We start from the raw sequence: 27,232 nt of genomic DNA, 5'->3' as shown, positions 1-27,232 counted from the left end.
AGCACCAGCGGCGGCTACCTCATCAGTATTTTCTCACTTCAACATTGTTTTAAATTTCTAGTTTAAGAAGTGTACACATACACAATGTATTTAAGTATATACACAGGATAAACTTTGTTATATATTTGAATGAGAAGGAGGTAGCAAATTATCATTTATCTTTAAAGGTATGGATAGTGTATGCCTAGAGAATGAATAGGTTACTGTACGTTCACCTCGCTCCAAATTGCTTTCAGCTTAAATACGTTGTGGCTGCCAATCCTCGTATGCTTACTTTCTCCCAGAAACCGATGCACCGTACGAGGGACACCACATGTTTGTGCTAAATGGCCACGGCTAGCTAAACTAAGCTTCTATATACATGAACTGGGGGAAAATGCAGCACGCGATATATATTCAAACGCGTTTTTATCGCCACACCTACACATTCATACGACACGTTTGCAGGCAGCGCGTTACCAGTGGCAATTACTGCAGATGACGAATCTCTTCGCCTAGTTGATGCATTCCTTATTTGTCAGAGTCTTCACCTCCGAAAGAATCGACGTCGAGGCAGGCATTCAGGGCAGAACAGGGTGGTTTTCCGTGTGAATGAGTGGTCGCCTGCTGTCTCTGTCCTTGCCACTTAGCTCTATCGTATGTCGCAAAACCTTTGCCAGGTTTCACGAAGTAACACATACAGTGAGTCAGCCTCGCAAATTTCTAGTTGCACATGCAACTTCACAGTGTATCCGAGTGAAAGAAAAACGTGTAAATAATTGGTCATTCTGTTCAGTTATGTGAAAGATACATGCGAGGATATGACTCACGATGTTACCACCAGCGTGCTGAGGCGCTCCGGTCTGGTGGCTGATATGTCGTGATCTCACAGCCTACGAGTTCAGTTTATCATGTGCGCGCATTGACGACAGCGGAAAGTCTTAGACGCGCCACCCGGAAGAACGCAATACGAACAGCCATATTGTTCTCCTCGGCGGCTTACTGAAATTTATGCAGGCGATTGTGAGGCTCATTAGACGTGAGAATGACCAAGAAGCACAGCTCTACCTTCAGCGCCCGAAAAAGGATATCTACATCTGGGTGACTGCTCAAGGCTTTCCCAATTGCGTGCGCGGCTCTAGACTGCTGTGGCTCCCACTCCGTCCTGCCTGAGGCGTCGCAATGGCTTAGAAGTAGAATATATTGAAAACCAAATGACACTTCAGGTCCAAGTTAAACCTGCTTTTTTTCAGTACTCGACCTATGTATTGAATTATTTGTTACAAACCCCGCTCTTTCTACTGAAAACTTCCAAGCATCGCGCCTTTGTCGCTTGAGGTGCTAGTTGGTACGTGTCCAGAAAAGCTCGATGGGTCACGCATGAGTGCAGGCGTGATACCCATTGCCCCTTTTTTGACGTGTAGGGAAACAGATTTGGAAAGCATATTTACCGCCAGCGAACAAGGACAGAAGGGAGACAACGCAGTGCGTTGTCGTCTCCCTTCTGTCCTTGTTCGCTGGCGCTAAATATGCTTTTCACGGTACCCCTATTTGCCGACAATTTCTTCAACCGAAAAAAAAAATTGTTAGACTGTAATTTGGCTAGATAGACCGCCTATCTATATTATAAAAAAAGTTTCTATATTTGTCTCGAACGCCCTACCTTAGCGATAAACAAGGACTACATTGCATTTTTATGAATTCAACCTGTCACCCTAGCGAGTTGAGCTTGTTAGAAAGGAATGGCGCAAGGAGTACGAAAATACGTTCAAATACATTGCATTTTATTTGTGTACCGGCTCTGAGCTGCGCGCACAAATTTCAAGAAGAGAAACATTTCTCTAGAATTTCTTTAGTGCTGAGCCTTTTTCCACCGAATAAATGTAAATTAAGTAGAAAAAAAATTCTCGACTAATTGCATGCTAAAGGAGCCAAAGGTTGAACTCGGCAATCTTGGAGAGCTTTTGCTGCATCCCAAGTACAAGGAAAATACTTCGAAGTCTGTGAAGTCACACTAACCTATCGGCACTGCAGTTTCGCCGCAAAATTCAATAACCTTTTGGCCTCTGTTGCCTCTAAGAAACCACCTTCTAAGAACAAAATAAACAAATCGTTGTTATTACCAGAAGCTGATTTAGCCTTTCCTGATAACGCCGCTTTTAAGCTCTCACGAGCAATATAGCCCCGGCTTGCTTACCTATTTGAGTTTCAATCAACGACGTCTGCTTGAGGAGACGCCGTGGCTTCTTTTACCATACGAAAATGGTGTATCGTTGTTTCCTGCTTCATCACTGCACCTGAGGAGCGTACGTCTGCACACACGTTCAGTATAATTTCCGAATGAGAACTGTTACACAAAGATGAACAACTTCACGGACACTTGCTAATTAAGGGCGCCACGATACCGTGCTCCACACGACAGTACTGGCACGCACAAGAGATGTCCCCTGCTATACCATCATGCTGGCAGGGCTTTACTTGCTGTACGATGTCTTTCCCATCTCCCCATCCTGCCTTTCTTGCGTCAGTTCTAGTCAAAATATGACTCTGCGTTACATCAGCGTCATGCCAAAAGAAATGTTGTATTCGAGAAGACTAATCTCTGAGCAAGTACAACGCGATTGCGATTATGATGAGCTGGTCCCCTCAAGAGAAAGACTCGTCAAATTTTAGGTGTAGGCAATTTGCTTAATGCGGCCCGCTTGCTTTGCTCGCAGACCCGACGGGACTGACCGGCACTCTCTGGGCTGCACTGGCACGAGCCCTTTGCAAGAGCGTCATCGAAGGCGAGGAGAACGCTTTAGCAGTGGCCACGCCCTGTGTCTTCTTTAGCGAGGCAAGTTGAATAATTATTTTACTACGCGAGCCGCGTGCAGGCATATTGCTTTGACGGATGTTTATACTAGTGACTTACACTCCGTAAACAAAGACATTCAGCCTTGTCTACGCCTCTTTACATTTGAAACTTCAGTTGCGGCAAGCAAAGCTAGCGCCAGTGCTCGCGACTTGGCTAAGACAATCTTAAATTTTAAGACGCAATTTCTAATGCACATAAAATATACAGAGGCGATAGTAACATTTTTTTCTGTACGGACGAAAATGTAGTTCGAGGTAATTGAATCATATAAGATATTCCCTGTTTCTGTTAGAGTACTCTGATATATGCTTACCTTCTCAATACAGGTCGACGAAAGAGGCCACTACAAGTTTTCTTGCTCCCTTTCAGTACACTTTTTCCCACTCTCCGCTATCTACATGAAACATATTTTTCGACGTCCAGCACCATTCTGCAGGTGTCTTGGGTAGCGGCAGTAGTTACGTCACACGATGCAACCATGCCACACAATCAAGTGCTTTTTCACGGTGCCTTCATATATTCAGTGGGTGGCATGTTCAGTCGTGATGCCAGTCATGTAGCCGGCCGATGCCTGATATTATGTGCATCAGGGTAAAAAAACAACGCCTTTTGCCACGTATTTCATATATTTACGTGATCTTCCTGGAGTAAGTTTCACAGTACGCACTGAACAGTTGGCACGTCTTTCTTTGACGCAGCAGCGATAGTTATAAAAAACGCACGGAGCTATATAATTTTCCAGGCTGTCAACTAGCCATGATTGCAACTTCACGTAGAAGGGTCGCACTGCTGCTATCACTGCGTAAACCCTGGAGTGAAATACTTGGTGGAGTAGTAGGTGGGCGTTTCTTGCTTCTTTCAGTACCAACATTTTGCATTTAAATTGCTTCCCCCAGAAAAATATGTGCGCAGGTACGCGAACGGATCGCGCAGCTCAGAAATCGCTGGTTGATCCCAGAGCACCGAATATGAGTCACGCTGCTCGTCTGATACTCGCGCAAAAACATGGATATAACGCACGTGTACGAAATGATCTTGCCGACTGGCATTAGCCATGCTTAGCTTTTGGGCGGGAATCTCCAGTAAATAGTTCTGCAAAGGGGGCTGCCGATATCTCGCGCAGAGTCCGCATTTAGTAATTTCACTCGCCCTGCGTGGACGGCCACTGTTTACTGGAAAGTGGCCATGCCAAACTTGATTGACAGCAAGGTATACCACGCCGCTCGATATAGGCGTTTGAAACGGACGCGCCCTGTTCATGCTGCAGATTCAGCGTTATCTGTGAACAAAACACTCCTTTCCGAGAAAGCAGAAATTAGAATATGGGATTTTACGTGCGAAAACCACGATCTGACTATGAGGCATGCCGTAGTGGGGGACTCCGAAGTAACCCAAACGACCTGGGGTTCTTTAACGTACACCTAAATGTAAGTACAAATGTAAGTACACGGGTGCCTTCGCATTTCGTCGCCACCTAAATGCCACCGCCACGGCCGGGATCTGATTCCGCCACCTCGTGCTTAGCAGCCCAAAACCACTGCCACTCAGCAACCGCGGCGGTTTGCTGCAAAGTTGTTGCATACGGCTGGTACCCCTCAACTGGTCAGCGCATCCTGGAAGATCTGTACGCGCTTGCAGCTGATTGAGTACCAAATGTGACATGCACCGGGTCCCACCAAGGGCCACTGTCAATCTGATGTCGTTGATTTGCGCCATCGAGCCTCCACCTGTTTTCTCCACGTGCTGACGGGTTCCAGCCTTAGGACACTGCTCACCACTATACTCAGTAAAAGGCTGTTCGTCGGCCACCTCGATTACAGCGCAGACACGCCAGATGAAGGCCAAGTGGTGTAGTTCGTCATCATCCAAAAAAGGAAGAATGGCAGGCGAGTTATTACAAATGTGCCATAACCACAGAACAAGATATCAACGCCGTGCACTCGTACACACGCACGTGTACACGCTTATTGCTAGCAGAACCGCAATCGACACTAAGCGTGATTTCGGTGGGGATACTGCTTGCTTTCGCGGGGAACAGCGTTCTGGAATATTCCATACTTATTGCGCTAGAAGCATGTCGACTGGCCTTAAGAAAAAAACCGAGCAGGCCAGGTCGACTTAGCGCGTCAAGCAGGCTTCACGAGGTGCACGCGCGCCGCGTGGCAGCGTGCAGCACGACCTCCTCGGAAAAATCATACAGGAGGCCGTGGTGCGCAGTCCCCCAGCTGACGTCACACGCGAGACCATGCGTAATGGTATTATTACATTATCCACGAAAATCTCATTTACCCGTAGTGTTCGGAGCTAATGGCGTTGCGTTGCTGAATGCGAGGTTGCGGGCTTGATTCCCGATCGCGACGGTAGCATTCCGATGCGGACGAAAATGGAAAAACGCGCGTATGCCAGGCTTTGGGTGCACGTTAAAGGACGCCACATGATGAAAATTATCCCGGAGCGTTCAAGAAGACCCTCTCTCATTCATCACTGCGCATGGACTTGTACGTAAGAAATTACGTGTACCCGATTACTTGTAAACAACTGCGCTTTTTGTAATTTTGTAATCTAACAATTTCTCTACTCGGTAACGCTCACTGTAATTCAGTTACTTTTTTTAGTGATCAATTACACCCAGCTGGGAACATTTTTAACGAAACGTGCTATAACAGACGACGCAGCTTTGAGTACTTAAGCTTGGCGGGAACTACAATGTCCAAAGAGATGAGAACGTGCACATGTTTTCCCTCCTTCCCTCAATCAGCGTCGCCCAGCTACGCCTCGCTCACCCGAACATGACAGGCTTGCACATTTGCACATTTCCATTAGAAGTGCGACCTCTGAGCTTTTGTTTTATAACAAATGTCTTTCTCTTTCTGGCTCTTTGTCTTTCTCCTGCAAGCGCCCTTAAGTGGCCCTTCGTGGGCGTTAAAACGCTTCTACTAAATTTTGCTGAGCTTAGTGCAGTCCGCGACTTCTCTGATATAGGTACTGGCTGGCTGGTACATGCATGTTTCTATCTGTATTTTATTTTGGATTACCGTAATCTTTCACTATTTCCTGTGGCACATAGCACAAATGTGCTTCCATCAGGTGCATCACATGGTGGCCAGCAATTTCTATAAGGCACTTCTATAAAGTGATTGGCAAGTTAGGACGTTGATGCGAACGAATCACCTATCGCCGAGTTTTCAGTTGCTCACTTGCGCTGCCAATTGGGCGTGCTTTCCCCAATCTTGCGAGCACGGTGTTCGTATGCTACAACAGAGCCTTTCTCTTCAGCACGCACATTGAACAAGTTTTCAGTGCCGCTGCAGATGTCCTCGCACAAAAACGAGGGAAGGTTATCGAGAAACGTTTGAAAAGGAATTACTAGTGAAGAGAAACAACGTGTCAAAGGCTGCGGAGGACGCATTGAAAAGCTGTAGCTAGGCCTGTTGCTTCTGCTTACTGTATTTTTGCAATGTTAATGAAATAGGGAGGACAGTAACATTAGTGTAACGAATTACTTTTTCAGTAATTGTTCATTACCATTCACGGGGCGCTAATTGGTAACTGAATTTCCGAAAGAAGTAATTGTAATTGGTAACTTGACTTTCTGTAATGTGTGCTAGTCTGATGCCGTATCGAGACCGTTAAACTGTGTAATCGTACTTTCCCTCAGCTGCGAGAAAAAAGGTGGTTAATCGAGGGGCCTGGTTTCTTTAATCATATCATGATAAGCCAACAAAGACACGAAGGAAAACTTAAGGAAAATAACTTGTACGTACTAATTGAATGAATGATAAATTAATGCCAATGAAAGTGGATGTAAAAAGCAATTGCCGCAGGTGGGGAGCAATCCCACGTCTTCGCATTACGCATGCGAGAGCATCGCACCCGTAAGGCGAGCGTTTAACTTCAATACGTACACACGGACTTATTATTTACTAGAAGAGAAAATAAGAATACACTTTAATTTCTTGGATTTCGCACTCCGGCTCTGCTATACATCAAGGGTGACGCGGACTATTTAAAAGCCGTTTCTCGTACTCGGCCCATTGTGGCCCTTTAGGTATTCTTAAAGCTCACTAAGTTGAGTCTTCGGCTATTTCACAATCGAGTGTAGTCCGTCTTATAGTCCAAGAAATCAACGAGGCTCTAGCAGACTCGGTCAAAGTCCATGACTTCGTGGCGAGCTGGCGCGGTGAACTTCGAGGTGACGTTGGTGGCGTCGCCAGTGGCCTTCCCGTTCAGCGTCTCCTCTGGTTCACAAAAGTAGTGACAGTGACACTTTTGGTGCTGCGCAAGGGTAATACAGGTCAAACCAATTTTCTAGCATATATCTCTTCAAGATGAGCTCATAGAGCGCGTGTTGTGTTTCTTTCCATGTAGAGGGACAAGAGCGGGGTATTTTCACGTGCTCTACTCAACACCGTCCACAAATGGTTCAATCGACGCGGAGAGCTGCTGGAGGCGTCCAGTGGTCACCCGCGTCGTTGGACGACATACGTGTCCCTGGTGACCATGCTCTTCCTGGAACTGAGGCGTAAAAGCGGCGGCGCCTACGACGTCATGTTCCTGGCGACGTTGCTCTGCAACTGTTGCCTCGTCATTCTATGTCATCCATTGCTAGGCAACGCCAACGAGGCGAGTGTCAGTTGTGCATTAACGCTCAAGCCCGGAGTTTCATATTAAACGCACTAGGAGAAAATGTGACGTGCCGCGTGTCGGCGGCGCAGCGCCTTGCCGCGGCTGCGCGACAGCATGAGAATGACTGGTCGTATTTCGTCCTACGACATTCTGCTTTCTCGTTTTAACCCTAGCCATCGTCGCCTAAGCTTTGCATTGCGGCAATTATTAGCCTCGTTTAGCGAATATCCTTTTTGCCATCGTGTTGTTTGCAGATCATTGCACGAATGCCTTGAGGACCTAGCGACACATGCGCTAACAAGTGTTAAAACTCAGTCCGAATGCTATGATAGAATGAAGCTGCTAACGTGAAATATTCCACTGCTGTGAAGCAAAGTTGCACGACTTGAAGGTGACACAGATGAACCACAATTGACAAGGTGGCTGTGCATTGCTTTTTCAATGAAACTATGACAGCTCCTAGAAGCACCTGTGCAACACTTATCCTTCTGTTAGTGTTAGAATGACCGTAGCGTCACATTTGACTCGAGCAATTTTAGAAGAAAACTGAATGCGGGACCGTGAACCTCACATGGACATCCTGTAGTTAGTGATGTAGGCGTTGGCGCAACACACCCGAATTTCGCGACTTTCCTCTCCCCTCTGTAGGGGAAGATGTGGAATGGAAAGATTTTTATCATTTCATTTTTAATTACACAACAAGATTTTAGCGTGTGTGGTTCTTTAAAGATTTCTTACATTTCAAGAGCACAAGGGTAGCACCTAATAAACAAAGGCATATTCTTGAAACGCATGTCTGCCGGCTGCACCAATACCTTCCGATGCCTCCACTTTACAGGATTCCCAGTTAAAAACCCTTCTAGGAAATTCACAATTATTGCAGCATTCGAGAAGACCTGGTAAATACATGGTGCATGTTTATGAGAAAACTATCACCTTTAAGAGAGCCTACCCAAGAAACTATTAGTAAACAGTAATGTAAAGTGGTAAAGGTGTGCCTCACTCACAAGCAGTGACATAGCGGATCAAAGAATGGTATGTTCTAGTACAAAAAAAAAAAAACGCCACCGGACGCGGTTGTATGTATGAAAGACACCTAAGTTACCTGCAGTCGGTACGTAATTAAGATTTACTTATTTATTTATTTATTTAACTATTTATTTATTTGTCAATACTGAAATCCCCATTGGGGATTTTAGCAGGGTGGGCAACAATACATATGTAAAGAAAACTATAGCATAGGCAACGAAAACAATACAAATCAGGTCAACAGAGCTTGAACATAGGAGTGGCACAGCAAGATAACAAATTAAATTAAAGATAAGGATGGTGCAGAACACTCGCGCTCTGATAGTCAGGCAGAACAAACGCAAGTTCTGGTACATCCCCGCAGGACATCTGCGTTGGTAGGCGTCTGGTGTGTTCCGACACCACGGACCCGATACCATGAGATCTGGGCCTTCCCGCCTGCATTCGTGGATACTTCTTTCTTCAAACTTCCTGATCACGCTCAGAAATAAAGGCGCACCGAAGATGTCTTTCGATATTTTGGCCATCAATCGCAAAGCTTCCCCTGGTTCCATGTTATTCATTTTGATTAACACGAAAACGCGGCGCAAATGATTTCACTGTTTATGTCGGAAAGTGTTCGACCAAAGCTCTTGGCGCATGCTACAAAGCACCGAAGACTAGGCACGATCTCCTTAGGAAATCCCGCGTTGCAAAACAACGTGATAAGGCACTTATTTGGTGTCATTCGGGGCATCGGAGTGACAATATTGCTACGGGAGAGTATTTGCGATCACGAAGAGACGAGCAGCGTGAAGACGACGACGACGATTAGAGGCTAGCGCGGGCTGTAGCATCTTGGCCAAGTGCGGCGTATTTCCCTGTAAATATACTTGTATATAGCTTTTTGTCTGCGTCTTCCAACGTAAGATATCTGGTGAAGGTGGACGTTCCCTCTACCTCGTCACGGAGCTTCGTAGTGGACGGTATGTCGAGCCTTCCTTAATGGCTCCCGACGGCGACAACTCGACTCCGCCGGCTCCGATACCTGCTGCCACTTTGACGCCCTACATCACTCTACCCGCTCCCCGTGATCCTGGCGTATTCTCGGGCAAAGATGGGGAAGACGTCGATGAGTGGATCAGCCTGTACGAACACGTCAGCCGCAATAACCGGTGGGACCCTACTATCCTGCTCGCCAACGTAGTCTTCTACCTCGGTGGCACACCTCGAGTTTGGTTTCGGACGCACGAAGATGAGCTCAACAGTTCGGACTCATTTAAGCAAACGCTTCGAGACTTGTTCGGCCACCCCTACGGCCACCAACTTACCGCGCAGAAGGCACTTTCCGGCCGTGTGCAGACGTCAACAGAGCCCTATGTCACGCAGATTTAGGACGTCTTGGCTCTGTGCCGCAATGTTGACGCACACATGGTTGAGTCAGACAAGGTTTCGCACATCCTCAAAGGCACCGCCGATGACGCCTTCAACTTGCTCGTTTGCAACAACGTGATTACGGTGGATGCAGTTATAAAACAGTGCCGCCGCCTGGAACTCGCTAAAAGCCGACGTATTGACCAGCAGTTTGCCCGTCTGCCCAACACCCCAGCGACATCTTCCTGTGCCGACGCTCCTCTTCCCAACAACACTGCCGATGTTACCAGGTTCGTCCAGCGTGAAATCGAGGCCGCCTATCCGGCAGACTTCGACTCCAGCCCCACCAACGCATCTGCAGTCACAGTTTCCTCAATCCAGGCACTTGTCCGCCAGGAGTTCGAAAGCATGAGTCTTCGCACCATCTGCTCGGCCCATCGCCCTGATACCCACCAGGCTTCTTCGATTCCGCCCCGTCCCGCATCTTCTTACCCACCCCATTTCCGCAGCCCATCTGAATGGCGCACTGCTGACAACAAGCCCTCTGTTTTCACTGCCATCGAACCGGGCACATTTCTCGGCACTGTCGCCGTCGCCGGAGTTCCACGACCCAGTCTACTGATACTGCCTACTCTCGCCCCCCAGGTGGCCCTTCTCGTCCCTATGCCGCACGCTCCGATAATGCCGCCGCTGATTCTCCTGCACCGAACCGCCAATATTCTGGTTCGCCTTCGCACCAACGACGACAATCTCGCTCTCCCCAGCCCCGTCGTTCCTATTCGCCGACTCCCTTCGGACGCCGCTCCCAGCCGGTAAACTACACGATACAGAGCCTCGAGGTGACGCTGCATTGCTCCCTACGCCGCCAAATCCTCTACTGACGTTGCCCACTCATCTTAGTCTTCTTGACGTGCAAGTCGCCGGTGTTTCTCTGTCCGCTCTTATAGAGAATGGGGCGCATTTGTCGGTTATGAGCGCTGACCTTAGTAAACGGCTCAAGAAAATAATCACACCCGCCACGACACCTGTTGTCCGTGTCGCCGATGGCGGAACAGGCCCCGTAATTGGTATATGTACCACCCGCGTCTGCTTCGCCGATCGCGCCACTATCGTGCTATTCACAGTCATCGCCCACTGTCCCCACGACATCATCCTCGGCTTACTCTGCTCCGCACATTCTGCTCTCATGGATTTTTCCTCCAGTACTCTCCGCCTTGACCTGCCTGTTCTGGATCCCGCTGAACCACACCCCAGTCGCCTCAGTTCCGTCGACTTCGTTCACATACCACCTTCGGCACTGGCTTACGTTGACTTAGTGTCAGCACCACCAGTCCCCGACGGTCACTGCATCGCGTATTCGCGTACATCGCGTACATTCTGTATCGAAGGAAATTCCTCGCTGACGACTGTGATCTTCTTGTCGTGCCAAAACATCTACGACAGACTGTGCTCTTTGAGTTGCATGGCGCACCCACTGCAAGACATCTTGGGGTGACCCGCACGTACGACCGCGTCCGCCACCGCTTCTATTGGCCTGGTCTCGCTCGCTCCGTCCTACGCAATGTTGCTGCCTGTGATCCTTGCCAGCATCGGAAAACACCTCAGGTGCTTCCTGCGGGTCATCTCCAGCCAGTCACCGTCCCTGTGGAACCGTTCTTTCGTGTTAGATTAGACCTCCTCGGTCCCTTTCCGACTTCATATTCTGGGAACGAATGGGTAGCCGTCGCAACTGATCACGCCACCCGATACGCTATCACGCGGGCTCTCCGTACCAGTTGCGCCACTGACGTCGCGGACATTTTCTTGCGTGGCATTATCTTGCTCCGTGGCTCCCCGCGACAGCTGCTTACCGACCATGGTCGAAACTGCCTCTCGAAAGTTATCGCCGACATTGTGCGTTCCTGCTCCATTCAACACAAGCTGACTACCTCATACCCTCCTCAAACGAATGGCCTGACAGAGCGGTTAAACCGTACTCTTACCGATATGCTGGCCAAGTACGTTTCCAAGGGCCACCATGACTGGGACATTGCCCTTCCTTACGTCACAATTGCGTAAATTCATCCCGGCACGACACCACCGGATTTTCTCCATTTTATCTACGGTACGGTCGGGAACCTACCTTGCCTCTACTTGATCCTACCTGAACCTAACGCCATCGCCCTCGTCGACCATGCACGCGAGCTTGCCCGTGCTCGACTGATGGCCTCACAAACCACACAGCAGTGCCAGTACAACGCCCGCCATCGTGACGTACAGTTTTCGCCTGGTGCGCTCGTGCTCCTGTGATCGCCATCTCGTCACGTCGGACTTTCAGAGAAGGTCTTTTCGCGATACGCAGGGCCCTACCACGTGCTGCGCCAGGTGGTGCCTGTGACGTACGAAATTGCTCCTGTGGGTTCAACCTCGTCCTCTCCTGAGGCATCTAGCGATGTCGTGCATGTCAGTAGGCTCCAAGCTTACTACACTGCTTCATAGTCCGGCCTTTATTCGCTCCGGGACGGCGCTTTTGCCGCTGGGGCTAATGCTACGGAACAGTATTTGCGATCACGAGGAGGCGAGCAGTGTGATGTGACGACGACGATCAGAGGATAGCGCGGGCTGTTGCCTCTTGGCCAAGTGCGGCGTATTTTCTTGTATATATACTTGTATATAGCTTTTCACCTGCGTCTTCCTACGTAACAATATCCCTGCACCACACGATGAACACCACCGGTGGTGTTTCTGATTATGACCTGAAGGTGCCGACAGAAGGTGAACTATTAGAAGGCTGGAGGGAGCAAAACGCACTCATTGTTAAACGAAATATGCTAAGGCACAAAGGCAACGAGGTTAATACCAAGCATCTAATACATTTCGTTCAAGCTTGCTTCCCGATAGTATTGAGGCCAGGTCGGTGAAGATGCGTGTCAAACTAAGGGTTCCAAACTCTGCGATGCTTGAAACGGCAGCGATTTGGCCATAGTTCACAAAACTGCTGAGGCCGCCAAACTTGTGCAAGCTGCAGTGCTCGTGAGCACTCCTGTGAATCTTGTGAATATTCTCTCCACTGTGTGAATGCGAAGGGGAGCACGCCGCATACTCGCGGTGGTGTCCCGCCTGGAAAAGGGGAAAAATCGTAACAAAGGGCAGGCACCAAGGCAGGTATCGTACCTGCCAAAGAGCAGCTTTGCCGATGTGGCGCGTCAGGGGGCGGCACCACAAAGGCCTCAGTGAACTGGCGGTGACGTCATCCGCCCCAATTGGCGGCTGCAGCCAGCACTGCTCCGCCGTCACAGAAGAAGGGACCATCGACCTCCGGCTGGTGGCCTCAAGGGTCTCGTAACTCGAGACGACACATTCACGTCAAACTCACCGAACGCAAGACAGTGTGTTGTTGCGTCCTTGCAATGGGCGATGGACGCAACACTGTGTGTGACGGTGCAGCCAGCGCCCAAGGAGCAGCGCGATTCTATTGACCGTTCCGAGAAATACAAACATCGCGTCATGGCGCCCAGAAAGCTCCATGAGCTATTTTTTTTATTTCTTCAACACACAGCACAAACACTTCTCTTACTAGTTAAGGGCAAATAATACAATGAAATGTCAGATCACTTCTCTATAGCACCGACGATATCAGAGAACTCCTCCATAAACACAATAAAGGTTTCTCTGGCAATGTACCAATTCTAGAGAAGATGGTGACGGTGCTAATCACTCGTACGGTGGTGTGGCCATAATAGCTGCGAAGCGTGTAGCTTGTCGCTATTTTCAATTTCGGACGCATCTTGAGGCAGTGGCTGCAGAAACAATTTGATTCAACGAGTTATTATGTGGTGAGTATAATTGCCACCTAATCAGCAACTGCGGTAACTTCCCGAAATCATGAATCACCAACTGGCCTGCACCCACACTCTGCTGTGTAAAATGAAAAAAAAAAAGTTGTTGACGTTGGACTTCGTGAAAACGGGAGACGCGCAAACGAATGGGTGCAGTAGCGCAGACGAAGCTATCGGCCATCGGTGCGACAGACGCCTAAACTCTGTCCGCATCGCACATCGCTTTCGAGATAGGGCTCACGCGGCCGCGTCATACACAGCAGCCGCCGGAGTACAACGCCTCCTCGTCCCGAGGTGCCTTGTGTTCGACGGAAGGCGGCACGCTTCCGCCCCGCTTCCCTTCTTTGCGCGCGCGAGATTGAGCTGCCACCGTCAACTAACAGTCGCACGCTTTCACTCGCACATACGGCGCGAGAGGACAATATTATCACGATACCGCGTTTGTCCCGTACCGTACCCGTAAATGCGAAGCGCAGACAGAACGCGTAGCAGCTATCAGAGAAGGTCAAACCAGCGCGCCTACACCTTTCCCCCTCTTCCGCGACGCTTTGCTCAACGCCACCTACAATTTCCTTTAGGTGGCTTGCTGTACAAAAACAAGCTCACAATAGGGGGTCAGAACATTTGGTTATGGGAATTCACTGTATGTTACTTCCTGTCGTTTTTTTTTTTTATTTTTTACCTAGGTAGGACATTAGGCAGTATAATAGCAAGAGCTTGGTTGCGCAACCCACCGCCCCGTTCCAAAGGGGACGCTTATAACATCCATTCATTCATCTATCCTCTAAACCCCCTGAAACTTAGTAAAGTAGTGAAAGACTGTTTTCTTCTTTCTTTCTTTCTTTCTTTACTGTTTCCTCAGACACAGTCTAAGAGGGGGCCAAGACGAAAGGCGACAGAGCTCCTGACAAGGGTCCCGGCCCGTCGCACAATATACACAGACAAAAACATCAACAAAGTTCAGTCAGATAGACGTCATAGGTTCAGACAATGGGCAATATTAAAAGGTAACTAGTCTATGCTTCAATATAAGGTCATCGCAGCAAATAATTGGTACAAAATATTTACATACGTAACATAATGTCTGCAACACAAATACAGAGCACAGCAATTCAGTTACCAGTCAGGACGTTCGACACCATCAATCATAGCCATGGTACTCATCACAAAAATCAAGACACAATAACCAAGCACAATTTTACAGCTGTTTATCATAATTGTAGTAGCTGAGCGGAGTATGACAATTGAGAACAATGCTACTCCTCCTCCGCCTTCACTCCTCCTTGTTCTTGCGCCTTATCGCGCTCCCGCCTACAACGTGTGAGCGTAGCACACAACCTTTCGCAGAGTGAATGCACGCATAGCAAGGCGGTGTGCTTTAAGCGCCTGCCTTGGCTTTTTAGCTACAAGTAAATTCGTGTACAGCATAGAATAGCACTAACGCCGTATTATGGGCACTCTAAGCTACAATTAGGTAGGCAACGTTTGTCAAGTGCGTGTTGGAAGATCTTGTTGCGAATGGTTGTAAGCAACACGTTTACCATTGAATGCCAACATTCTGGCCTTCAGCAAGCCCTCACAAACTTAAATATGCCACACCGTCCTTACAATGTGAATTCGCGGCTCGTATTAGCGACGACGCACAAAGGCTGGCAGAAGGCACGATCGCTGCTCTGAAGGTTCGACAGGGTATTATGATCTACACTGCCGCCAACATGCGTGCTTGGCAATCTTCGAAGCACGCGGAAAGGCTCAGAGGTTGGCGCTGGTGCTATTATGTTTCTCGTGCCTCAAAGTCGGCAGAAATACGCGCGGCCGATCATCGAGTCGTAACTCCGCGTACATAGAAAATGACATGACTTTGTGAGCATTCATTTGCCAACTGGCAACGCGGTAACAGCGCTTCATTCAAGCTCAAACAAGAGCATACTGAGCTTACGTACAGCAAAATTTTCTTTTTTTCAGTTGAGTGAATCATCACGAATAAAATTTCATCATGCGTTAGTTGGTCTGTTCACGAAGTGACGTACGTGTCCCGAATCGAGTGGCACTAAGGTACATGCATTGAGGACGGTTGCGCTCGCTCGAAAATAACATTTGCGAGATATAACCTTACTGAAGTGATGACCGCGCGAAGAATTGCCGCACTATGATGCGGGCGAAATCGCGGTAAGTAAAATGATGTCGGCGTTAATATTTAGGCACAATTTGTTGTCTCATCACGTAATTAAACGCACCAGACTAAGTGCGCCATAGCAAGTTCGTCTCAGAGACATAAAGCCGAACGAACTAATAATAGTTCAACGAAAGAGCAAGTGAACGACTAAAACGAGATGCCGATGACTAAACCAGCCAGTGCGCGAGCGCGTGACCGCATGTTTCCTTTGCGAGTGCTCCACCGCCACATCATAACCTTCACACACTTTAAAGCTCACGCGAATTAGCACGCATGTCACAAATCCCTATGATGCTGCGTTCGGGGACGAACGCGCCCCGTAACTCGGTTTCGTGAGAGCACGAACGCTTTTCCTTCGTATCGCAAATCCACCGGGCGACTGCCAACGACGAACACGAACAAAAGACGCAAACAGAGCTATTCGCTCTAAAGAGGGCTAGTAAGGCAGAGAGTTGCTTTCCTAAGATGCAGTTTTCACTCTAAAACATCAAATTTTGTCGAAAGGACTGGGCTGAATCTTAAAATTATGGTAATCACCTTTTCGCAGGCAGCCTCGCGTACCAGCGAATTCAAGCCGGCTGGCGTGCAAAACTATTAAGCGCACCAGATACGGCCACGTGCTGCATATATCAGTAAAGTACACGTCGCGTTAGAATCTCCTGGAATCGCGTAAGAATCATGCAGACAAATGGCAACATGCTCAGTGAACTGTGCAATACGTTCTCCTGCCCAGTTCGATGAATTCATGCCTTTCTTACCCGTCGCGCTTACTGGACGGTATCGAGAAGAGCATCCGCGCAGCAGGGAATGGTGATTTAAAATGCCATGAAGCGAGGTTGCACATGCCACAAAACTTAGTTCAAGACGTTCGCAAACCAAAACACTGCATAGGAGCAAAGGCTCCAACATGTGCTCCCCGCCAGCCGGTACACGCTCCTCAAGCGAAATTGACTTGCCGCGACTACAAACAAAGAAAGCTAGCGCGAGGACCCACGTGATCCCATTAGGCCAATAGCGACGCGGCGTAGGCTTCGGTCATGGCGCGCGAGGAGGAGGCGACATTCTTCAAAGCGCGTCGCTACTATACCAAGTTTGACGGGTTCTGGCGCGCTCTGGGCGTTCATTCGTACATTACCCGGCCGGCGATTCTCTCCGCCACTTTGAAGCGTTTTCCTTCCCGGCGCCTTCCTCCTTCGCTGCTCACTTCCCTTGAGGGTTCAAACATACCTTTGGTGATTTCACTGACGGGCCATTTACATTTGAGCATGAAACGATTTCTACAGTCAGGTGGATGAGCTTCCTCAACCCTAAATGGTCGTAGGTGATTTCAGTGCCCACAACAGTCTCTGGGAAGATTCGCCGTGTGACACTAGGGGAAGACTCGGATAAAGTTTCCTTTTAAGTTCTTGTGCGTGCTTTTTTTATATAAAAAGGACATCTTATTTTAACTTCGCGTATATTTCGTACTGATCCATTCATTTGGCTATTCGCTCCGCCTGACTAATTCCTGACCATAAATGGGAGGTAATCAAAGATCTATTCGGGAGTGACCATTTCCCCATAATGCTTAACCTATTAGAGTAAGATGTATATTCACCACATATTTCTCGATGGAAGATAACATAGGCTGATTGGAAGTTGCTTAACAGATCAACATACTAAACACGAGATTTCATCATCGATTTTGATACGTAATTCGCAGTAGCCCATTTTACGACTTTTGTCATCGACGCAGCAGAAAAGTGCATTCCAGAAAACAAATGCACGTTCATGCAAGGGTGGGACTGCTGCGCCAGTGGGGTTATTTCGATACAAACGCTAATTGCTTCGCAATACAGGCCGCACTGAACGAAATTGTGCCACGCTGCGCGAGGGCGGCTTCGAGATGTGTGCTCCGGCACTGGCTGCCAACCGCGAACGGATTCGTTGTGCGAAAAAGATTGCAGACGTTCACATTTCGCACACTGGGGCACGGCGTCTCCCGCACAGTTTCCCATAATTTTCGCGCTTATAAAACGGCACTTCTTGTAGCTTCCAGCAAATGGTCGACACGCGCGGTTACTCCCGGCTGTCGGCACTGCTGTCGGAGCGACCGGCGCGGCTGTAATTCGAGTGTGCTAAAAAGCAGTAGAAAGGACCGAATGGCGCGGCGATCCCTAGCTGAGGCGCAAAGGAACGAAAAGTAGACTGAGGGTCGTGTGAGCGAACTAGAGATTAGGTGGGCGCGCGGTGCAGCGGGTGCAGCGAGCGGGCGTCTCCGTCCCCGGGGCCGGCGCATGAGTTATCTAGACCTACCGCAAAGAGGGCTAATGGCGCATTTGGAATAAAAACATATTGGAATAGATAGACGTTATGTTAGCCCAGGTTCGACTGCGGCTCTCTGGCCCTGCGGTGACATATAGTGGCCAAGAAATTATGTTATTGCGTAGATTCGACCGCATATTTTGATAACGTTTCGCAGTATCATCTTTAGCGTCGGCGAGGGAATATTTGGTTCGATCGTAGTGCCACCGATGTTTTCGCCTTCAATGGATAGTATGCGCCGTGCTGCCGCCTGACGCACTCTTCCATATACGCTGTAGCTACAAAGCGCGTTTCGACCGTCCCGCGTTCTGACGGACTTGCGACAAGGCGACACTACTTCTATTATGCAGAAGCTGCTTTCAGTAAACCACAGTAGTTCTTAATTGTACCTCCTCCGCACGGTCTGCTGGTAAAGTGCATAAAAAGACACTTAACCCGCACTGCCGAAACCTTAAACTAAGATGTAATTGTAAAAAAAAAATTCTTGGATTACTTTTCGAAATTGCCGACTCACTAGTAGAATGATGTTTTTTTTGTGAATGCTACCACTAATTAAAATGTACAGGTAATACAACAAAATTTGGATTCACTAGAGGGTATCAGCAATCGCCTTCCAACTTCAGCTTAAGACATTGTTTAAGACAGTTGCAGTACAGCGTTCGTGTACTTCGTGTAGAAAAGGCGAAGCCATCTTTCATATTCTATAATTCAATTAAATTTTGTCTGACTTGGATCAAACTGCTGTAAAACGAAATTTTATCTACTTTAAATGTTCCAAAATGAAAATTAGTTTATTCCGGCCAAGCTGCTCCAAAACGCATTTATGTCTGCTCCAGGCTGCTCCAAAATGCAATTTTGTCTGTACCAAGCATGTCCAAAATGCAATTTTGTCTATTCTAAGATGCTCCAAAACGCAATTTTGTCTGTTCCAAACTGCTCCAGAATGCAATTTTGTCCATTCCGAGCTGCTCTTTAACGCAATTTTGTCTGTTCCAAGCTGCTCCAAAATAAAATTTTGTCTGTCCCAAGCTGCTTCAAAATGCAATTTTGTCTTTTCCAAGCTGCTCCAAAATGCAATTTTGTCGGTTCCAACTTCTCCAAAATGCAATTTTTTTGGTTCGAAACCGCTCAAAAATGCCGTTTCGTCGGTTAAAAGCCGCTCGAAAATGCAGTTTTGTTGGTTCCAAGCTACTCCAAAATGGAATTTTGTCTGTTCCAAGCTGCTTCAAGATGCGCTTTCGTCGGACCCAAGCTCTCAAAAATGCAATTTTGTCTGTCCCAAGCTTCTCCAATATGCAATTTTGTCTGCTTCAAGCAGCTACAAAATGCAACTTTCTCTCCCCCAAGCTCCTCCTCAATACAATTTTGTCTGCTCCACACTGCTTCAAACTGAAATTTTGTCTGCTCCAAGCTGCTCCAAACTGAAATTTGTTCTGTTCCAAGGTGCTCCAACATGCAATTTTGTCTCTTCTCAGCTGGTCCGAAATGCAATTGGGTGAACTCCAAGCTAGTCGAAAATGTAGTTTTGTTTTTTCCAAACTGCTCCAAAATTATTATTTGCTCAAGATTGCTCCAATATAGGATTTTCTCTTTTCCAAGCTGCTCCAAAATGCAATTTTTTATGTTCCAACGTGCTCGAAAATGCGATTTTGTCACTTCTCAGCTGATCCGAATTGCAATTGGGTCAGGTCCAAGCTAGTCGAAAATGAAGTTTTGTCTGCCCCAAACTGCTCAAAATGATTATTTGCTCAAAATTGCTCCAAGATCACTTTCGGCAATCTCACCCGTGTGCATGTAGAAGACGAGTTCTCTGGTTGAATGATTAGTGCAGAGATGCGCGAAAGGAGCAAGATTAAGCGCGGGGAACAGTGCGCCGGCACGCAACTGAAGAAGGTGTGACTGAATTCAAGGACATTAAATCACAGGGAACGCGAGCACGACGGCAAGCTCTGTAAGGTTTCTCTTTAGAATAAGCTCATACACACAGGAAGCAAAAGTGTGGAATGAATCAGGAGCCTTAAGGGGCACCAGGTTCATTAGTTACGCCAGTTGAATGAACAAGAAAGACGTCTCAAAGATTACGCCGACGCTCTGCGAGCACTTTGAGTTTGCGTCCAGTTCTATGCATTATTCCTACCATTTTCTGAAATACAAAAGAAAAATGAATGAACGGTAGCCACTTGACTGTAAATGCAGCCTAAACAAATCTTTTCACCGGCCTTTTAGCGTTGCTTAGGTGAGGTCTTCCTTGAATGCATACGAGAGCTGAATCTGAATGAATTTAAAATAAAGCAACCTTACAGTCTGTGAGGGAAGTACAACGAGGCTAGAACAAGGTGTTAAAGTTAGCAGGCAAAAACGGGTTGAATGTTAACCCCATGAAAAGTCTCTGTGGTCTTCTAACAAGGAAGGAAAGGCTCGTTGCGGATCCCATTATCGAAACGCATGAGCACAAATACCTGTGAACAAAGAGCACAAGCTTTTAGGGATTATACGTGACTCTAAACGTACTTCCATTTCACAGAATATGTCTCAAGGCGAAATCCCTCAGAACAATGAACTTAATGAAAATTTTGTGGAACCAAACACGTTGCAGCGACAGGAAGTGTTTAATGAACATTGACACTATGTTCATTCGCGTAAGATTAGATTACAGTGCCGTCGTATATATCACGCTGCCGCCCCGAGCGCGCTAAAGAGGCTGGATCCCGTCCACAACCTAGGTGTCCGCCTGGGTGCTGGCGCATTCAGAAAAAGCCCTTTGGAAAGTCTATACTAGAGTAGTGATCACTCCAGCTGGAGAGAACGTACATCAGCTACACATATTTTCTCAACGTGCCCTCTAATCATTAACAGCCGTGTTCTGAAGTCGTTAACGATTCGACGTGCGCTGCACTTTTTCATAATCGACCCTCTGTGAGCCATTCTGCCTGCGTGTGTGAGAGCTTTGCGTAGAAATAAATGTCCCACTCCTCGATCATCGCTTGCTGCGTCCAGCCAAGCAGTTATCGCCTTTGGAACAGGTGATAGAACGTGGCATATATTTGTAGCAGCTAGAAAGCACGCTCGAGAGCTCAAAATCCGGATGCATTTCATCGAATTTCAATCCAAGTACTCTTGCTCTGAATTCTACACCGATGCATTAAAGTCACATGTTGGTATGCCTTAAGCGGCTGCTAGACCTCCTTTCTCTGAATCTGACATACTGCACCCCCCACAAGTATCGTTACTGCAGAAACCTATGTAGCATTGTCTGCGGTGAAACACATAAATTGAAACTAGAGATGGCAATATTATTCAGACTCGTTAAGTATTGTAAAAGTCTTAATGTCTTTACAAAAGCACAAAAGTCCTGTTTTTATTTAGCTGTACTCACTCGAGTGGATCCATTATTGATTTCGCAGACTTTGATAACATCGTGGGTTACTGGGAATACATAAATCGAGGGTATTGTACTTGTCGACGAAATGGCCACATCAATAGCATCGCAAGGTATTAATCTTACAGTTGCGACCCCTGCCAAAGATCTCAAGCCACTGACAACGCTTCTGGGACGCTGATATGAACAATAAGTTTCACGTGATTAATACACAGTAAGGTGCCTGGCCGTCAGCAAAAAAAAAAAAAAAAAACGACGAAATTATGTCCGATTCTGTTCACTCAGGATAGGAAACACGCATAGTATTCACGATTTTCTGATGACTGGTAATGAATCGCCAACTTGCAGTAAATGTGGCGTGAGGACGACCGTCCTCTAGGTCCTGCTGGAGTGTAGCGGACAAGAAGCGGAAAGAAGCATTTTTTCCCTGGTATATCGCCAGCATATCGCTCTCCATCCGGTAATGTTTCTTGGCGGAGAACCGTTTCGACACCATTTTGAAGCATTTCTAGTATTCTTGAATGATCTTGCGTTGCATGTTATTAGTCCCTGAAATTGTTAGCACATGCTCACGCCAGAGGATGCTGCAGCGATAGTGTTTTGTATATCATACGCCTCCAGACCCTAGGGTTTCGAGAGCTCTGTTAAGTCAGTAGTGCTTCTCTGAAACACCTTAGTAGATCATATCATCATTCCACAACGTCTCTTTTGTGATCACACACTTCATTTGTTATTGCCACTAATTTATTTTAAATATATTTTACGCACTTTACAGCGACTCTTTCAGAGCGCAGCCCTTAGGCGCCCGTTCTTGCGGCGAGTGTCAGCCAGGGTGTCGGCGTAACCCAGCGAATGAGCACAACAGCGAATGATGAAAGAGGGAACGCGGAGTGGTGTTGGGGGCGACGACTTACGGAGTCGCCACCTATCGGAAGCGCCTTGCTTGCGTAGCATGAGGGATAACGCGGCACTCGGCTCATAGGTTTGGCTGTCGGCGTTCAATAAGAACACCACGCGGGAGCCCCCCTAGACATTTCTGTACGTGCTTTTGAACTGATGGAACGTTTTACTGTCAACCTAATCATCTTGGCCAAACAGAGAGCATTGAATGGTTTACAAAAGCTATCTCTTCACTGAATACGTACAGTGAACGCCCAATGCGCGCGGTCGCCGCGATGGAGTCCCCCGCACCGGTTTCTTGCGCCCAAGGTACGCAATCGCTGAGAACAAACTATGTGAGATCTGTGCTTATAGTAAGCTGTCTCGATAACCAATTGGAGCATAACACAATGAAGCTTCAATGCAGCGACCGGATGTGTTCGCAGCGGCCGGCTGCGCTTCTGTATGTCCGCGCATAATGTTTTGATTTCGCTGCCAGCACGTTTTCGCACCGTGCCGTGATTTTACGCAGCGGATAATGAGCAATTGTTAGCACACAAGCAATCATTGTTGCGTGGCCGCTGTCAGAGCTGTTCCAAAATAATTTCATTATAAATATAGGGACTTCGACACCTACGGCGACTTTTCATATGCCATGTGGACGATTCAAACTTTTTTTCTTCGGAATTCTTGGCCGTTACAATATCATTATTTCTCAAGCCGCGTTGTACTGCAGGCTTATTAGTCTTTTCAGAGTGGTATTTCCCATCGCTTCTTTTTCTTAATCCAGTACATTGATTGCTTAGTGCTAACGCAAACATAATCAGCATACCCCATGCCTTTCTTTAATGTGTTTCACACCGTCCCTTTCCGTTCCAGTGGACTTGTCAGTGTCTAGCCTCAACATGTTCATAGACCAGAGCTTTATGACATTAACTGGGCCGCGCGCGTGCGAGCCTCTCAGTGCGCGCTTTCTTCTACTCACAGCGAACATCGCTAGCCCTCACTCCGTAGCAGAAATCTTCCCCGCAGAGAGAGAGAGATAGAGGAAGACAAAGGATAGACAGGGAGGTTAACCAGAGATTATCTCTGGTTGGCTACCCTGTACTGGAGGAGGGGTAAGGGGATGCGATAGGTGAGAGAGAGGCAGCATGCACTTCCCCGTGCAAGTGCATGCTGCCCACCCGAGTTGTTGCCGATGGCTGCTTACCACTTCCAAGTTTAGCGATCCAAGCTTCATGCAGCTTCCTATCCTGCTGGTACGTGTGAAGTCTGACACCAGGCTCCGTTGCCTACGCCCGGCATTGCGGCACCGAACACTAGCCTACCATGTTGGACGCCTTCAAAGGCCGCCACTACCTATTATATTACTTTCAAGAGTTATCCAGCGGACAACGGAAACGGGAAATCTCCCCACTTAATCACAACGAGCGCGCAGGTGGGACTTTAAACTTTCGTTTTCAGCTCGCTTCGGCGCATCACATCAGTGACGCGGCCGTTGTCTCCACGTGATCCCTCATACCACGTCGCGTCGGTGGTGGCGCCAGCTTCTCCAGTGGTAGAGCTCGCCCCCAATATAAAAGCCGCGAGCCGTGAACGGCGGCGACCAATGAGACCAACCCCTTTAGTGACGTGCGTGCGGGAAACAGGTGTCATGCGGACCCGCTCAACCGCTCGATGCCTACTCGTATCTGGCCTCAGCCAGACCGCTCGTTTCCTACTATCGTCTGCTCGCGTCAGCTCTCGGTCGCGCTTGTTTCGATTGTCATAGTTTTAGATTGTCATGGTACAGTGGTGAGTAAACCGAGAACTCCTGGTGGAAATGTTTTTGGAGACCGTGCGCCATACCAGATCCTGTACGACAAGACGGGCCCGGAATGCAAGGACGTGCAGGTGATACCCAGTACCTTTTTCTACATTGGAACGCTCTGACGCCGCAGCAGGAGAGAGCACACCAATGTTGTTATGACCAGTGGCAAGGAAGTCGTCATCTTGATAGGACAACTAGCGTTAAGAGCGAAGGACGAATAAGGTGAACAAAGCGCCGACCTTTCAGCAGATGAATTAAAAAGCACGTGACAACTCGGACCTACAGAGAAGAGGCGGGATTTTCGTGTTGTCACTTGACTGCCACAAGGGCTTGCCGCCAATTGGCATGGCCGCTCTGCCGCAGCTGCGTTTTAAAGCCTGAGACGCGCAGCGCGCATTTCACCGCTGGTATGGGTGGGGCTTTCTGTGGCGACGATCGCTCCGAGGTAGCGCCAGAGTAGCGCGCGGCGTCTGTTCACTGATGACGCCATCGATAAGGCATGCGGCAAGCGCAACAAAACAAAGCGCTGCATGAGCGGAGGTCTGTCTGCAGCAGCTACTTTGAATCGCGCCCACGTATAACCTACACGCTGCCTCTCGCGATCTGCCTATTAGCGAGGCAGTCACACCACACTTCGCTTGTTTGCAACGTGCCGCACGAGACAGTTTGTTCGCTCGAGCCAATATACCGCAAAATGAAAACACGTTCTAATTTCGCATTTGGGTGCACCGTAATCACCTATTAACTTTTTAAAGGCTTTTTATAGCCACGTTACATCTAGATATCGCAATTCAACGCTAAATTTCGAACTCAACTAACAGTAGCCTGGCACTTTTTGGCTATACTTCGCCCCTGCGCCACAAACCACCACATATCATCATCATGTTTTGGCATCTATGGGCAGAGGTTATGACGATACCGAACTATAATAGGGCAACAGAAGGGTCTAGTGATGGAGAGGTTAGATAACCGATGATCAACCGCGAAGATGCGTTTCGTCTCTGTTCAGTGAGGACCTCATACAAAGCAACAATTGACAGTAAACAAGCGTCTGACTCGGAGTGAATTTGGTCGGGAGCTTCGACAGGGTGACGTGATAAAACATCTGCGTCTTGGTGCACTCATCCAGGCTCGTGGTGAAAAATGAACTAGTATTTATTGAGCCGGGAGACCCAAAGACCAAATTTCAAGACGGATTCTTGAGTGCCGACCGCCAGCAGAGGGAGTGAAGGTCGGTGAACACACAAAAAGTTAGAAGTTAGGCCATATAAGTAAGGTCGGAATTTGGTGACAGCCAACACTAAAGCTACTCAATCATGCTAAGTGATGGAAAAGCCGCCTCCTAACGACGAAAGGCGACCGCCGTAGACGGTTACTCTTTCCTTTCCATGCTGTTGGGCATTGTATGGCCGCTGGCATTAGTGCGAAGTTCTGTGGGGGATGAAGCGTCAAGATGAGCCAGTATTGGTAGTGTAGTAAGCAGACCCATGAGACCAGAAAAGAGAACTGCTTATTCGGTGCCCCACTGGAGCGGAACGCCGTTCTTCAGTGTTCAGTAAGAGGGCACAGTGTCCATGAAGTTCTGGACAAAGCGACCAAAGCATTAGCATAATCCAAGAAAACTCAATACATCTTTGTCTGAGCACGAGACTGGAATTTGTTTTACTGACCGCACCTTGTCGGGCGTCTGATGGAACACAGGCAGCAATGAGAAGGTGGCCGACCATGGTGATCAGATTTCGACCGAAAGTGAAATTAAGAAGAGTTCAGCTGAGGACTGGCTCTAGAGGAATCAGCAAGAATGGCCATCGGACATAAGGAAGGCAGCTTTTTGGCAGACCATGGGGTCCACTGAAATATGTCGTAATTATTAGGGTGAAACTTCGATCGATGAAAAGCACTGGGCGCCATGAAGGCAATCACGGGCGTTGTCTATGCGAGGAAAAGAGTAGACGTCTATTTGAGGTAGTTCGAGTACCCATAATCTGCGTAGTAACGCCAGCTGCCATTATTTTTCACGAGTCGACGTCCGCGTATACTGCTGCCGTCAGTAGTCTTGATTTGATTAGTCACGACAGATAATTAGCCTACAGGGCAATCGCCAAGGTACTAATAATGTCACAATTGAACCGCAATACGCTGTGGATATCAGTAGATTGCGCCACTGTAACGCCGGGACCGATTTGACAGCTTTAGAAAAGCTTTTGTCGCCTTACGTAGGTTAAGCGTAAGCACATTTGCGGGACGTTACGGTGAGTCTGTCACGGCTTGTCACCCCTTCGCCGTCGGCGCGAAGTTGCCGACGGGGTATACAAGCCGGTTGGTCGTTCTGTACACAAGAGAACACAGCGAAGGAGCCAGAGTCGGGAGAAAGAGAGAAAAAATATTTATTGATTGACAATGACACAAATATTAAAAGAAACGCAAAAGCACTACAAATCTAACACATGCACTTAATATAAATCTATGATGCATACAAAAGAAACACAACGAACAGTTAACAGTATACATAGAAATTAGCACTTTAGAAAATTCACTTAGCGGTGGTCATCTAAACAGAGTTCAAAAGAAATGAAATTATGGCATACGCATGGCCGAGCAGCTGCAGCAACTGCATAAAGCGTGGAGCCAACGGCAGAGCTTTCCCGAATAAGGATGGCAAGCCGATCTCGTTGCGGTGGATGCGATTGCTGTGCAGTGTTTCCCGGGAGTCTGGGTCTGACGTCTTCCCTCGAGCAGGTTGAGCGAACTTGAGGGGAACTACCTTGAGCCTTGTTGCAGAGGTCGGTATGTTGTCTCTTACGCCAACTAGCTCAGCGCAGTTCAGCCCAGCTAGGTGGCCCAGGCGATATTGGATGGCTCAGCAGATTGTAGTCTCAGCTTCTAGACTCTAGACTGCCGAGCTCGCTCTAAAACCTGCGCTTTAAGCTTCTCCTTTCCCTAGTGCCCTGGGGTGGAGCACGACAGATATTGGTAACGATCCAATGAAGTTCACCCAATTGTATGGCGGCTCCTTCCAAGA

The 27,232-nt window shown here is 48.0% G+C and overlaps 1 protein-coding gene across 1 annotated transcript in view; it reads left to right on the top strand.

Moving 5' to 3' along the window:
* LOC129382783 (uncharacterized) overlaps positions 1 to 27,232 on the top strand; it is an 82,926-nt gene that overhangs the window by 37,081 nt on the left and 18,613 nt on the right. The window contains exon 3 of the mRNA XM_072289010.1: positions 2,697 to 2,815. Coding sequence (XP_072145111.1) covers positions 2,697 to 2,815 — 119 coding nt within the window. The remainder of the gene's footprint in view (positions 1 to 2,696; positions 2,816 to 27,232) is intronic.

This window comes from Dermacentor andersoni, chromosome 6 (genome assembly GCF_023375885.2).
Source record: "Dermacentor andersoni chromosome 6, qqDerAnde1_hic_scaffold, whole genome shotgun sequence".
NCBI lineage: Eukaryota > Metazoa > Arthropoda > Arachnida > Ixodida > Ixodidae > Dermacentor > Dermacentor andersoni.
Note: the sequence above shows the minus strand (reverse complement) of the source record. Positions and strands in the feature narration are given on the sequence as shown.